The sequence below is a fragment of the Microtus oregoni genome, unplaced genomic scaffold (assembly GCF_018167655.1).
Source record: "Microtus oregoni isolate MIOR12 unplaced genomic scaffold, Mior012 000006F_ref0000085, whole genome shotgun sequence".
Classification (NCBI taxonomy): Eukaryota; Metazoa; Chordata; class Mammalia; order Rodentia; family Cricetidae; genus Microtus; species Microtus oregoni.
This window is the reverse complement of record NW_024543065.1, coordinates 57,963,091-57,977,842: the sequence shown is the minus strand read 5'-3', so window position 1 is coordinate 57,977,842 and position 14,752 is coordinate 57,963,091. Positions and strand designations below refer to the sequence as shown.

At 45.8% G+C, this 14,752-nt stretch overlaps 1 protein-coding gene across 1 annotated transcript in view; it reads right to left on the bottom strand.

Moving 5' to 3' along the window:
• Znf567 (zinc finger protein 567) overlaps positions 1-13,416 on the bottom strand; it is a 39,198-nt gene extending 25,782 nt beyond the window's left edge. The window contains exons 1-6 of the mRNA XM_041654279.1: positions 13,328-13,416; positions 10,696-10,873; positions 9,318-9,371; positions 6,795-6,921; positions 6,359-6,445; positions 1,556-3,138 (exon numbers count right to left, since the gene is read on the bottom strand). Coding sequence (XP_041510213.1) covers positions 1,556-3,138; positions 6,359-6,445; positions 6,795-6,921; positions 9,318-9,326 — 1,806 coding nt within the window. The 5' untranslated portion in view covers positions 9,327-9,371; positions 10,696-10,873; positions 13,328-13,416. The remainder of the gene's footprint in view (positions 1-1,555; positions 3,139-6,358; positions 6,446-6,794; positions 6,922-9,317; positions 9,372-10,695; positions 10,874-13,327) is intronic.
• Between the last annotated feature and the right edge of the window lie 1,336 nt (positions 13,417-14,752).

Below are 14,752 nucleotides of genomic sequence, written 5' to 3'. Positions count from 1 at the left end.
GCATGTAACAAATGCCTCATTCTTATGCCGAATTTAAGATTAAGGCTACACATTTCCGGTTCCCAGGGCCATGTTACAGTTTTGAAACGCAGAGTGCCTTGGTACAGCTCGCCATAACTGCGGTTTCATTTGGAAAGCCGTACGATTTGTAACTTTACATTCATAAACTGGCTTTCACCCTGGAGACCCATTTTAATTTTAACAGTTAAATTCACTAGAAGTAAGAAATCACAAAATTTTGCTTTTTAAATTGTAAGCATGTAGACAGTATTACAAATCTTGTGTTTTCAGGATCCATTTCCCCCCAACAGATGTTCAACCGGTATAGGTGATTAAAACTGGGCCCTTGCATGTGGTGCATCTGAGTATGTCCAAAGCTGCCATGTCTACCTCTCGGAGTGGAGAGAGCAGTTAAAGGGCTGGTGGCTTCTTGGTTTTTAAGAGAGCAGGTAGCTGTAGAGTTGGAGGGAAGAAACTCTAAGTTGGAATAGTATGGATATTTAGGGCCGGAAGAGCCCAGTGCCTACTTCCAGGACAGGCTCCAAAGCTACAGAGAAACCCTGTCTTGGAAAAAAAAAATCATTTTGTGGAAGGTCTGAGATACATGGCAGGATGTACCAAAACTGAAAAGATATACATGTTGGATGGAAAAATTCCAGTTTGATATTAAGTAATAAGAAATACATACACATATACAAACACCAGAAGACATATACCAGAATATAGCAGTATTTTTATGACAAAGTTATCAAAAATATAAATATCCAGAAATAAGACAACTAGAAATATACTTTAAATAAAATATTAAAATTAATGTACTACTAATAACACATGCAGTAACGTACCAATCTTTAAAATATGAAACAAAGCAGGATGTTAAAAGAAATCCAAGACGCATGATAAAACAGACTTAAAATTTAAGAACATGAGCCAGGCTGTGGTGGCGCACACCTTTAATTCCAGCACTTGAATTAGAGGCAGGCGGATCTCTGTGAGTTCCAGGATAGTCAGAGCCACACAGAGAAACCCTGACTCAAAAAACAAAAATTAAATATGTAAATATGCTTATCACAGAGAAAGCAGTAATTACTTTCTAGTAATACAGAATACAATGAGATGGTTCATTCTTATTCTCGTATGGTAATTATTGCTGATAAACATTTTCTAACGTGTTCCTACATGTATTATACATTTTTTTTTGTTGTTGTTGTTGCTTTAAGAGGGTCTCCCCCATACAGCGCTGGCTGGCCTGGAGGCTGGCGTGCAGGTCAGGTAGCTCTAAAACTATTTTTTGATGTAGTATTCAAAGTCAGCCAAACCGTCTAAAGGTTACAGATCATCTTCAGAGCTGACCCAGTTCAGCAGTGCCTGTATCTACTGCACACACTGGAAAGCAGTAAACAGTGCTGAGGGATGGAACGCCAGTCACTTATGACATGTGGAAGCGTGTTTTTCCTCCCGGAATGGCAGGCTTCCAGTCACAGGAAGACTGCACAGACGCCACTTGGCTCTCCTGTTCCATTTCCGTATTCTCCCTATGAAGCCTCTGGTGGACAAGGAGGTTTCTCTTATAGCTGAAGGACTTGCCGCAGTCGTTACATACATAGGGCTTCTCCCCCGTGTGAGTTCTCTGGTGGACAATTAGGTTTGTCTTCTGGCGGAAGCACTTTGCACAGTCTTCGCATTGGTAGGGCTTCTCCCCCGTGTGAGTTCGTTGATGATGAATGAGGTAAGCTTTCCTGCTGAAGGCTTTCCCACACTGCGGACACTCATAGGACTTCTGCCCCATATGGATCTTCTGGTGTGCAGTGAGCGTTGCTTTTTGCCGAAAGGGCTTCCCGCACTCGCTGCAAACATAGGGTTTCTCCCCAGTGTGAATCCTCTGGTGTAGGTTGAGATTGGTCTTCTGACTGAAGGACTTCCCACACTGGTCACAGGCGTACGGTCTTTCGCCGGTGTGGGTTCTGTGGTGGTCAACGAGGTACGACTTCATTCTAAAGGCCTTGCCACAGCGAGGACACGCGTACGCTTTCTCCCCAGTGTGCGTCCTCTGATGGGCCACAAGGGTTGTTTTCTGGCGGAAGGTCTTCCCACAGTCATTACACTTATAGGGCTTCTCCTCACTATGAGTTTTCTCATGAAGAGCAAGTGTTGTTTTCTGGGAGAACGACTTCCCACATTCCTTACAAATGTAGGGCTTCTCCCCTGTATGAGTCCTCTGGTGGACGGTGAGGTTTGCTTTCTGGTGGAAGGATTTCCCACAGTCTTTACAAACATAGGGTTTCTCGCCTGTGTGAATCCTCTGATGGAGGGAGAGTGTCGTCTTCTGGCGGAAGGCCTTCCCACAGGCAATACACTCATACGGTTTTTCTCCCGTGTGAGTCCTCTGATGACGGATGAGGTGGGACTTCAACCTGAAGGCACTCTGACACTGTGGACATCCATACGACCTCTCCCCTGTGTGTGTCCTCTGGTGATCCGTCAGGGCTGTCTTCAGGCGGAAGGGCTTCCCACACTCATTGCAAACAAAGGGCTTCTCCCCGGTGTGAGTCCTCTGGTGGTCACTAAGATATGACCGTCTTCTGAATGCATTTCCACACTGAGGGCACTGGTAAGGCTTTTCCTCTGTGTGAACTGCCAGGTGCAGAAGCAACATTGACTTCCTGCAGAAGGACTTCCCACATTCTGTGCAGATGTGGTTCTTTTCAGTATTTGTTGCGCTTTTCCTTTTGTTATGTACGGACGGATTCCCCTTTCTAAGAGATGACTGTTCCCAGTCCTCACCTCCAAATGGCTGTCCCGGAGCACCTGCTTTCTCATGTCTGGGTTCAACACTGTGACTGCAAGTCTTGTCCCTTGGAATATGGAATTTGAATTCAGGATGCCCCGGGTCTCGCATGGAATTTGGGCATGGTTTCTGATATCCATCATACTCACTCTGTCTCTTCCTTGCAGGGCTTGGATTACTGTTGATTAATTCTGAAACACTTTCTAAAATGTCTCCACAGGTGTCACAGTCAGGATATGTACTGCTCTCCTTAGCCAGTTCTTTATAGTTCACACACACACAAGATCTAGGGTGTGTACCACGGTGTCCTTTGAATTTCATTAAAATCTCTCGTGAGCTCCAATTTCCTTCTAGAAAAGAATAACAAACTAGTGAATTTCCACAAATTTGCTAGGGAAAGGAATTGAAATGGTCTAACATGTGAAAAACCTATAGTGAACCATTTCCAGGTTACAAGGCAAAACAAACAACAACAACAACAAAAACCCTAAAAAACCTAATGACAAGCATAAAGCATAAATACACAGTGTGCTTCAGTATGAAAAAGAATGAAACAGAAACACTGTTAATACCTTTTGATCCACAAACAGTTATATACAGAAAGTAATAGAAGCCAGATAAGGAACGATACAAGAGGAATTCATGTCTGGAAAGATTAAATGACGAAATAACTCTATCATGGGAATAAAAGCAAAGTAAGATGAACAACTAGGTAGATACGTTTATTCAGAGAAACTGCAGGAAAATATCTTCTACAGGACACAGATTGATGGAGGAGGGTCATCTGTATGTGTTACTTTCATTGGTTAATTAATGAAAACTGCTTGGCCTGATAGGTCAGAACATAGGTGGGTGGAGTAGATAGAACAGAATGCTGGGAAGAAGGGAAGTGAGGCAGATAGATGCCATAGCTCTTCTCTCAGAAATGGATGCAGGTTAGAATCTTCCCGGCAAGCCACCACCTCGTGGTGCTACATAACATTAATGGAAATGGGTTAATCAAGATATGACAGTTAGCCAATAAGAGGCTAGAACTAATGGGTCAGACAGTGCTTAAATGAATACAGTTTCCATGTAATTATTTTGGGTAAAGCTAGCCGTGCAGGAGCTGGGCAGCAGGAAGCAGCCTGCCGCCCCTACTTCAACAACAGATCACCCAAATTTTTATATGCAAATCTCAATTACTGTGGTGAAACAATGGTGAATATTTTACCTAGGCCTTTGCATGAAGCGCCACAGCTCACTAATCTCCTAGGGATTATATTCACCTGGCCCCCTCTACATGAAGCGCCACGGCTCACTAATCTAGGGATTATATTCACCTGGCCCCCTCTACATGAAGCGCCACGGCTCACTAATCTCCTAGGGATTATATTCACCTGGTCCCCTCTACATGAAGCGCCACGGCTCACTAATCTCCTAGGGATTATATTCACCTGGCCCCCTCTACGTGAAGCGCCACGGCTCACTAATCTCTTAAAGTATTAGTTCTTGGAATCTGGAAAGCAATCCTGTAATCTAGCTGTGTGACCAATGAAGAGCTAGAAGAACTACTTTGTCATGTAACGCAAGAGCTAGGAAAATACCTGTTGCGGGAACCTTAAAATAGACCAGTGTGCACATCTGCTGTCCCACCCTGCTAAACTTACTCTAGACGTCTATTGTCAGACATTTATCTTTTTACCTTACACATAACCAAAGTCTGAGCAAGTAAAAAGATTTTTAGCTGGCAAGAAGACCAAGGTAGAAAGTAAATTATGCCCTCTAGAATGTTGTGTCGCCTGAGCCAAATGAAAAGAGCCCAAGTGTGTAGTGTATTAATCAATTTTCAGACTTTTTTTTTTACTCATATTTAGAGAATCTTCAAGTAAACTCTACTCTGTGATTTCAAAAGTGCTTCATATAGCCAAGTATAGGGTGCACACATCCAGGCCCAGCACTTGTGAGGCACAGGCAAGGGGACTGAGTGATGTCAGTCTTGGTTACATGGTGAGCACCAGATCAACAAACTACAAGGTGTGTAGCTCAGTAGCAGAGTGCCCAGCATGTACAAGGCGACAGCAAGGAAACAAGAGTAACAACAAAAGCCTACACGTGCCCCTCCACCACTATGAGCTCTACTGAAAACCTGGGCGTAATTATCATCTAGAAAAGTCATTCCAACAACAAAAATCTTTTTTTTTAAACTTTTTGTTGGGGCTGGAGAGATGGCTCAGAGGTTAAGAGCACTGGCTGCTCTTCCAGAGGTCCTGAGTTCAATTCCCAGCAACCACATGGTGGCTCACAACCATCTGTACTGAGATCTGGCACCCTCCTCTGGCATGTGGGCATACATCAAGGCAGAATGTTATATACATAATAAATAATAAATCTTTAAAAAAAAAATAAAAAAAAATTTTTTTGTTTATTTTATTTTTTTTAGTTGTTGCAAAAAAAATTTCCGCCTCCTCCCCATTTCCCATATCCCTCCTCCTCTACCCCTCTCCCCCTCCTCCCCACTCCATTCCCCCTCCCTCAACAATGAAAATCTTTTGAGACATAACAGGATTTCATGTAGCCCAGGTTCACCACAAACTTGTTTTGTACCAAAAATAACCCTGAACTGTTTTTAACTTTTAGATTTATTTATCTAATTTCATGTGAGCGGCTCAGGCTTTACCACAGAGCATGGCCACTGCTCATTCCCTTAGACGTGATCCTCTGGTGGCCCTAAACACCCATGTTTATTCATTTATTTATTCGTTGCTCTCACAGATCTCCAGGGAAACCAGCATTGTCCTTTCAAAAGAAACAATCTGTTTTCCAGAAGGCTGGGAATTGGAGGTGATTAACCGCCTGGGGAGCTGTTGTCTGTTGGGCTACACCACATCAAGCCCCTACAGCCAGGACCAGAGGTGGCTAGTAATTTAAATGACCCTTACATTACATGTACAGCCAGGGGTCTCCAAGCTGAGGTGGCTAGTAGCCATATGACCTCTGGGCTATCTATATGACCAAGTCCAGGCCAGATGCTTCCCTAGGCCCTTATATTAATATAGGGAGCCTATCTTCAGAATCCATCTTCTTGGAAGAAATGGCATGTACCCCACGTTGAGTTCCAATGTAATTATGCCTCCTCACACACCTCGGTTTGTTATACCAGAAAACTTTTCCAAATTGTACTGTCCTTAAATACACTGGCAATAAACTGCCTGGATCAGAGTCTCCGGAAGCTTGATCCAGCCTGGCCAGCTCCATTGGACATCCAAGTTTTCATTTCCACCTCTTCACAGGTCACTTCCCTGCCTTCTGTGACACCTGCAAGGATCTCCTCATTCGTTCGTTCATTCATTCATTCATTCATTCAACCATTCACTCATCAAGCATGATCTCCCAGGGCCTTAGTTACTGGACTCAGGTTCTAAGGACTCCAGTTGTCTCCAACATGCTTACTCAGAATTTTGTGTTAAGTTTTGTAGGTAAGCTGGTCATTTCAAAAGTTAAGAACCTTTAAAACACTTCAGTGATAGTCCCCATTCCTTCACTTTTACTCTCCATTACCTCCTATGTGTCTGGATGTCAGAAACTCACCTAAACAGACATGACCTGCAAATGATGCCCAGGGGTCCTCCCCTCGCTCCAGTCTGAGGATGACATCGGGTTTAGACATGTCACAACCTGATAAGAAGGAAGAGAAGTAATCACGAGTAAGGTAGCTGGGGTAGAACTTAGTGGTAAAACACTCGCCCAGCCACAAAGAGGGTAGGTGTGGGGATATGGGCGGGAATATTTGCAATGTAAAATCTCATATGGACAGGAGCTTGAGAAACACTGAAAATGACCAAGGTGCAGAGCTGAATGACTCTCACTTGTGTGACAGTAACCCTGGGTCCTGCCCTAGGAGGGGAGAGCAGAGTCCTCCTGCAAACTAGGGTCCTGTGGCTCCCGTTACTGGAGTTCGAGAGCACATTGTGTAGGTGCTCTGAGAGGAAATACACAGCATGCAGGGTGTGCCTCCTTCCCGTACCTACGGAGAGAAGGTGGGCATAGTTTTCCAACATCACATCCGTATACAGAGTCTTCTGAGCAGGGTCCAGGTGCTGCCACTCCTCCTGACTGAAGTCCACGGTCACATCCTTGAAGGACACGGGTCCCTGCAGGGCAGAATTTGGAAGGGTGATTGGCACAGGTTAACTAGATATTGGGAACAGTCCTGGCTGTCCTAGAACTTTCTGTAGACCAGGCTGACCTCGAACTCACAGAGATCTGCCTGCCTCTGCCTCCCAAGTGCTGGTATTAAACATGTGCTCCACCATCGCCTGGCTTGAAACATTTTTAAAGACTTATTTTATTATGTGTATGGGTGTTTTGCCTGCATGTATGTCTGTGTGCCATATGTGTGCCTGGTGCCCTTGGCGGTTAGAAGATAGTTGTAGGAACCGAACCAGGGACCTCTGGAAGAGCAACAAGTGCTTGAGCATCTCTCCAGCCCTGAGAAGGACTCTTATTCCTGTTCCTTTGTGACAGATAAACTTTGCCAAAGAATGACGACTCTTTTTCTTGTTTTGATTTAAACTGTAAGCTACTGTGCTCCCGCGGTGACTCAGCAGGCAAAAGCACTACTTGTCAAGCCTGGTATGGGAGTTCAGTCCTTGGAACCCACGTGGTAGAAGGGGAAAACCAACTCCTCTCAGTTGCCCTGACATCCAGGTGGATGCTGCGCTACTTACATGTTCACATACACACAGACACAGGTTGCCATCAAGACTGTGACTGACTGTGAAGTTGCTCTTTGTCTGCAATGTGCACTTGTTCACTGGGAGCCAGAACCTAACACATGTGCTTTCTGGGCTTGTACACAAGAGAGAATATATAAATATAAACCCACAGCCGCTGCAGCACACACACCAGGCACGGTGTCTCACGAGACAGAGAAAAGACTCTGGCTTCACCAGTGATGTAAATTTCTGCACTTCAGAATGGCTGGTTTAGTCAAGCTCTGTCGGCACAGGTGTGCAACCCCAGCTACTTGCAAGGACGAGTCTCATCAGACTCACAAATGTGAGGCCCGCCTGATCCAGAGTGAATTCATAGCCAGCCTGGGCAAATTCATGAGGTGCTGCTCAAAATAAAAGGAAGTGTGGCGGGGTTAGTATCTGGCAACGAAAGAATAAATCACCTGAGAAAGGCCCACAGCTACCACGGTGAGACTTGGATACAGTGCATAAGAAACAAGTCCAGAAGGCCCTGGAAAGCCCTGAGCCACACAGAAAGCGGGAAACGTTACTGCTTGACGGACAACAACTGCAACGACGAGAACTGTCCATGTTCCAGCTTTCCTGAAGGTTCCTGAAACCCTGCAGGTCCCTAGTCAGAAACGGTTTACTTCCTACAGGTGACAGACAGCAAGACTTCAGGGCTGGCAGGGCTACATAGTGAGACCCTGTCTAAAATGACAACAGAAGTCTACATCGCATAGAGATGAGTTTTCCGAGTCAAACAGAGAAGAGTAGAGTACTTTGAACTACACTCCGGCATTGTGACCTGTGTACAGCTATTTCTTCTGCATCCAAATACAGAATTACAAGAGTTTTTCTTTGTTTTGGAGACAGGGTCTCACTATGTAGCCTTATTAGACCCAAGCTCAAGAGATCCATCTACCTCTGCCTCTGCCTTCGGAAGACTGGAATTAAAGGTCTATGCCAACATGCCTCGCTAGGATAAACTTTAAAAGAATAAATCTCTGATAGCATTAGTATCCTAGGAAAGGTTTTATTGGAAGACCACAGGCTTTTAGGAACTGTGAGCAACGTGGAAGGAAGACAAGGAAGAAACAAGATTCCTGACTCCTCCTCAGGCCTCTACCCTACACTTAAGACAAAACGCTTCTGCCACTTACTAGTAGCATCCTGTTGGTTTTACCGTCACCTTACCCAGGCATGTGGGGAAGGCAAAAGGCTTCCGCATCCTTAGAAACTGCTCCTCTGCATGTAGAGTCATGGGGGTATATGTACCAGGGTGTCCATGACGTGCGTGAGTCAGTTGTTCCCGTCCACCATGTGGGTCCTGGGAATCAAACTCCAGGTCATCTGGCTTGGCAGAAAGTTCCTTAACCTGATGAGCTGTCTCAGTTAGGGTCTTGTGTAGCTCAGGCTGGCCTCAAACTTGCTACCTAACCAAGGATGACCTTGACCCTCTAATCCTCCTGTCTCTCCCTCCTGGGTGTCTGTGTCTGCTCTACCAGCCACGGGGCTGGGAATCTCCTGTGTTCCTGCCCAGAAAGCGTTCATGCATGCTTGCAAACACTGTATCCTTTTAAGATGTATATGTGACAGGTTTGTGTGTTCATAATTTTCACTGATAAAAACAAATACATTTTTGTCCCAGCACAGCTTCTGGGAGAGACCAAAGGGGACACACTTCCTGCAGAGAAAGCCTGATGAGACGGTTTTAGACAGAAAAGGACAATACCCAAATATCCTCAGAAAACAAGTGGGCATTGGCAGAGCAAAACAAGCAATTTTCCAAGGAACGGAAACCATTACCTCACCTGAGCCATGGTTCTGAGATCTGGGCTCCTCCTCAGTAAGTGATGGGATACAACCTAAAACAGCAAAGCCAAGAAGGGTACAGGTGGGTGAGAACTTACTTGAGAATTTACTCCCCTTGTAGCTGGCTCTCACCGCTTACATTAACCTAAAACCATTTCTCTGTGTTGGCTCATGTCTCCTTTGTACATCCTAAATTAATGTAATATATTGGAGATAACAAGCTTATTTCACTCCCACATCCAAAGATACAAGCTTCTGGAACACGATGATCTGGGTAAGCTGCACCCCACCCCAAAGAGCCTACAGTTATGGATGGCTACTGCCTGCTCCCTAACAAGGCCAAACCATGTGTAATAATGTATGGAAACACTGACACCCCACACCTGAGGAGCGCTGTGGACACAGACTTCCCTAGGATTATCGAGCAGGCACCAATTCTAGCTGGAATCTGAGTTCTCTACTTATGGGAGCACTACTGAGGAGCACCGTAGACACAGACTTCCCTAGGATTATCGATCAGGCACCAATTCTAGCTGGAATCTGAGTTCTCTACTTATGGAAGAAGAAAAGCTTAAGTTTATAAACAACTCGTTTCTTCCTGCAAATGTGCTCTTATAATTCATTTACATTTTTCTGTTGGGTTATTTTATTTTATGGATTTGTATTCGTTTGCTTTTTGGGACATTGCCTTATGTAGCCCAAGACGGCTGAAAACTTGCTATGTAGACGAGGATGACCTGGAACTCGTGACCCAACTATCCCCTTTTCAAATGTATTTATTTTACGAGTATGAGTATTTTGTGTGCATATATATACATGCACCATGTGCATTTGGAAGAAAATCACAGACAGTTGTGACTTGCCACGAGGGTGCTGGGAACAGAACCCAGGTCCTCGGCAAGAGCAAACACGTGCTCTTAAGAGCTGAGCCAACTCTGCAGCCACCAACTGGCTTTTTAACAGGATGGTGACTTCTGTCAGTCACAGTGACATCCCAAGGACAGCACATGAGGCAAATGTCAAGGGCCCTTCACTCAAACCCACAAACCCGATTTTTTCTTCCATTAATCTAACTCACAACAGGCTGGAAAGTTGAGAATAATAGACTTTTTATGGGTAAGCTGCTGCTGCTGCTGTTGCTATTTTTCAAGACAGGGTTTCTCTGTGTAACAGTCCTAGCTGTCCTGGAACTCACTCTGTAGACCAGCCTGGCCTCGAACTCGGGTAAGTTGTTTATAGAATATAATATTCCTTGGGGAATAAAAATGTATGCTTCCTTTTAAAAAGAAAAGGCCTTTCTGTAGGTGCCACTAGGAACTAAAGTTGTGAGAGAGAGTTTGAGAACAATGTACGTGACCAGAAGGCAGTAATTCTCACCTTCACACTAGATGAAAACCCCAAGGGTGGTGGCTGCTTGGGCTGTGTTGGATCCTACCCAAGAGGACTCATGGGACAAACAGGAGCCATCCAAACAAGGGGGTCCTGCATGTCCAGGGGAAGAGGAGGCGGCAGTAGGAGAAGCGCTGTACACAGAGAACAGAGGGTCCAGAAGCAGCTTCTCTTGGGAAATAAGAGAAGAGATATGCTAAATCACAGAGTCACCAACTATGCTGGCCTATTGTTCTTTAACCTCTGATTTCCCTTTCCCAGCTCCCACTCCAGTTGAGCTGGAGACTTCTCACCTGTAGAAAGCACAGAATGGAGGTTGGAGCGTTGGGGGATGGGAGGATCATGTACCTTTCACGCTTCAGGCTTTCAAAAGAAGGAAGATTTTGCCTTAAAGAAATAAAACTGGCCGGGCGGTGGTGGCGCACGCCTTTAATCCCAGCACTCGGGAGGCAGAGGCAGGCGGATGTCTGTGAGTTCGAGACCAGCCTGGTCTACAAGAGCTAGTTCCAGGACAGGCTCCAAAACCACAGAGAAACCCTGTCTCGAAAAAAAAAAAACAAACAAACAAAAAAGAAATAAAACTAAGCTTGGTGGTGGCACATGACGTTAATCCCAGGCAGAGGCAGGCAGATCTCTGACTTTGAGGTTGGCCTGGTCTATAGAGCAAGTTCTAGGACAGTCAGGGCTACACAGAGAAGCCCTTACTCGAAAACCAACAAACAAATAAATAAAGAGAAGAGGTTCAGTGGCTGGAGAGATGACGCAGTGGTTGATGCTCTTGCAGAAGACCTGAGTCCAGTTCACAGCACCCACAGCGGGCAGTTTATAACAGCCCGTACCTGCAGAGCCAGGGATCTGATGTTCTCTTCTGGCCTCTGAGGGCACACACTTATGCTCACACAAAAAGCTTAAGCAAGTTTGAGTATCTAAATGACTACCATGAAACCGATCGGTCGATAAATACCCAATATTTTTAGTCTCTTAGGATTTCTGGCAGAGGAGGCAGAAGCAAGGGGACAGGGAGTTGAGTGTGACCAGGATGCATGATGCAGAACCCACAAAGATTCAATAAAAAGTTTAAAAAATGCTCTGCAGAAATTACTGAGCTCTCTATGAATTCATATAGCAGTAGGAGGAAAAAAATTCACCTGAACTGAATTTTGAAGTGGCAGTGAAAAGGGAGGGGGTAAGGGGTTCCTTCTTGTTTATCTGAAGGGGTAAGGAGTCCCTTCTTGTTTATCTGAAGCCCTGGGTGCTTTACCAAACTGAGCTACATGACCTGCTAGTTTTTGTTTCTTTTTATTTATTTTCGAGACAGAGTTTCTCGATTAACAGTCCTGGCTGTCCTTTCTCTAGGTAGACCAGGCTGGCCTCAAACTCAGAGATCCTCCTGCTTCTGCCTCCCAAGTGTTGGGATTAAAGGCGTGTGTCACTACCACCCCTTTTTCTTTTCTTTTCTTTTTTTTTAAATTATGTTCTCGCCAGGCGGTGGTGGCGCACGCCTTTAATCCCAGCACTCGGGAGGCAGAGGCAGGTGGATCTCTGTGAGTTCGAGGCCAGCCTGGTCTACAGAGCTAGTTCCAGGACAGGAAACAAAAGCTACGGAGAAACCCTGTCTTGAAAAATCCAAAAAAAAACAAAAAACAAAATTATGTTCTCAAAGGTGTTCCTGCTTATTTCAACATATTAGTCATCATTCAGTATGGGGTTTCTCAACATGCAGTGCTACTCCCTCAAAATTTTATTTTCCTTTCATAAAAAAATAATTAAAACAAACATCTCAGCACACACTTTTAATCCCAGCATTCTGGAGGCAGCAATAGGTGGACCTCTGCAAGATCAAGGCCAACCATAGTCAGTCCCTGCCTCAAAAAAAGTAAAATAAAATAATAAATAGATCAGCTAGTTAATGGTGGCACATGCCTTTAATACCAGCACTAGGGAGGTAGATGCAGGTGGATCTCTGAGTTTGAGGCCAGCCTGGTCTGCAGAGTGTGTTCCAGAACAGCCAGGGCTACACAGAGAAACTCTGTCTCAAAATAAAACAAATCTACCTATTATACTTGTTAAATAGCCCAACAAATTCTACAGGCAAATAAAACGGCAACTATTCAGAAAATTTAAACAACGGTAAGTAGCCGAGACCGAGGTTTTCTCAATGGGCAACTTTAACAAGTCCTCATGGACTTCGGAGACAAACACTTTCAAATTAGACTTAATCGAAGTCGTATTGCTCATCGTAGCCAACGTCCCAGAGGTCCCCAAGGCAAACGCAATCTCAGAGCCTTAACACGGAACAACATTTCCTTCCTACAATCAAACCCAAACACGGGCATTTCCCCCTCCCGTTCTGGTTAACAATCCGTAAAACATGACAGGCGCACAGAGACGCACAAGTGGAGTTTCGCGGGGAAGAATCCGTGAAACCACGACTCCTGGCTTCGGGAACGCGCCGGCCTCGCCCCCCTCCCGGGTGCGCGCTCCCGCTCGCCGCCTCTCAGGCCTGACTGTCTCGCCGCGTCCGTCCTAATCCAGGCTCGCGCTTTCCCCTTCAGCATCCCAGTCGGCCTCGCCCATCTCCCGCCCATTTCTCACGCGCAGGGGACCCGACCGCGCTCACCTCCGACCACTGGCGAGCCATGGCGCGCCTGCGCGGCGCGGTCGGTCTCTCCCAAAGGTCTCTGCCGTGCGTTTCTGGGGCCGCTGGCCTCAGGCGCCTTCCCCACATCCGGGTGTTGCGGACCTTGAACTACATTTCCCACCGACCACCGGGCCACGTTTAAACTTTGCAGTTTTGGGGTCAGTGTGGCTCTACTGTAGATACAGAGCGGGGCGCAGAGGTCTCCCAGGGTGTACCCGGGCTGAAGCTCAGGCTTGTGTGTGCATATGTGCGTGTGTTTGTGTGATAAGGTCATGATTAGGTGCGTGGTTGGGCTCTGATGAGCGACCGTGGTTACCTGTGATGGATTTGAAGGCATGCATCATAAGATGGTGCCTTGACTTGGTGTGATACTGACTGGGGAGTGGGGCAGAGCTTCATTTCTGCAGTTCCAGTTTGTTTTGGAGTCTATTGGAACACTCCCTGAAGACTACAGACTATATTTATGTTTCACAGTCGACTTCCAATGAAGCATGGTTTGATTGTCTTCCTCAGGGGACTCCTGGCCTCCACTGCCTGACTAAATACAGCCAGCTATCAGTAAAATGAGTGCCCGTCTAGATACCAAGTTTTGGGGTCTTTGTTGTTGTTGTTTTGTTTTTAAGAGTCCAGTCTCTCCATTATGTAGCTTTTGCTGTGTAGACTTCTCAGGTTGGCCTCAAAGTCACAAAGATCCACACCTCTCTGCCTCCCAAGTGCTAGCATTAAAGGGATGAATCACTATCCTTGACCTTTCATTTTTAATATATCTGTGCATTAAAAAACATGTCAATAAATCCTGTGTGGTGGCGCATGCCTTTAATCCCACCACTCGGGAGGCAGAGGCAGGTGGATCTCGGAGTTTCAGGATGGCCAGGGCTACTCAGAGAAACCCTGTCTCTGAAAATCAAAAAAACATGCTGTTCGTTATCAATATTTGCTGCCTTTCAACTCCATCTCCTTCCTTGCCTGCTTTGCAGTATTGAAACTGGGCTCCATAGGTATTCCTCCTGGGCTAGCTGGGACACTGGTAAGCTTTTGTAGAATGGCGGAGAGATGGTAGTGGATGTGTCTCCTTCCTGTTTATTTGCGCTCTTGCGGAGCTCTCCAGCCTTTCTCTGACAGCCCAGCCTCACTCTGACATACACTCAGAGGCTGTGCAGTAAGCTCTGGGAAAGTAGCCGCAAACTATCTGCAGTCAGCGTCTTCTCTCTGCTCACGGGTTAGTTTCAAACAAGTCTTCTTCAAGGTTCCACACACTGCATCCCCCAACTGCAGCAAATGCTGGAAACCAAGTGTTCAGACACATGGACCCGTCGGGACCCATTTATCTTCAAACCATAACGTGAGATCCCGAGGCGAGAGGCTTTGAAGACAGCCTAGGTGAGTGAGTCCTTGCCTCAAAAT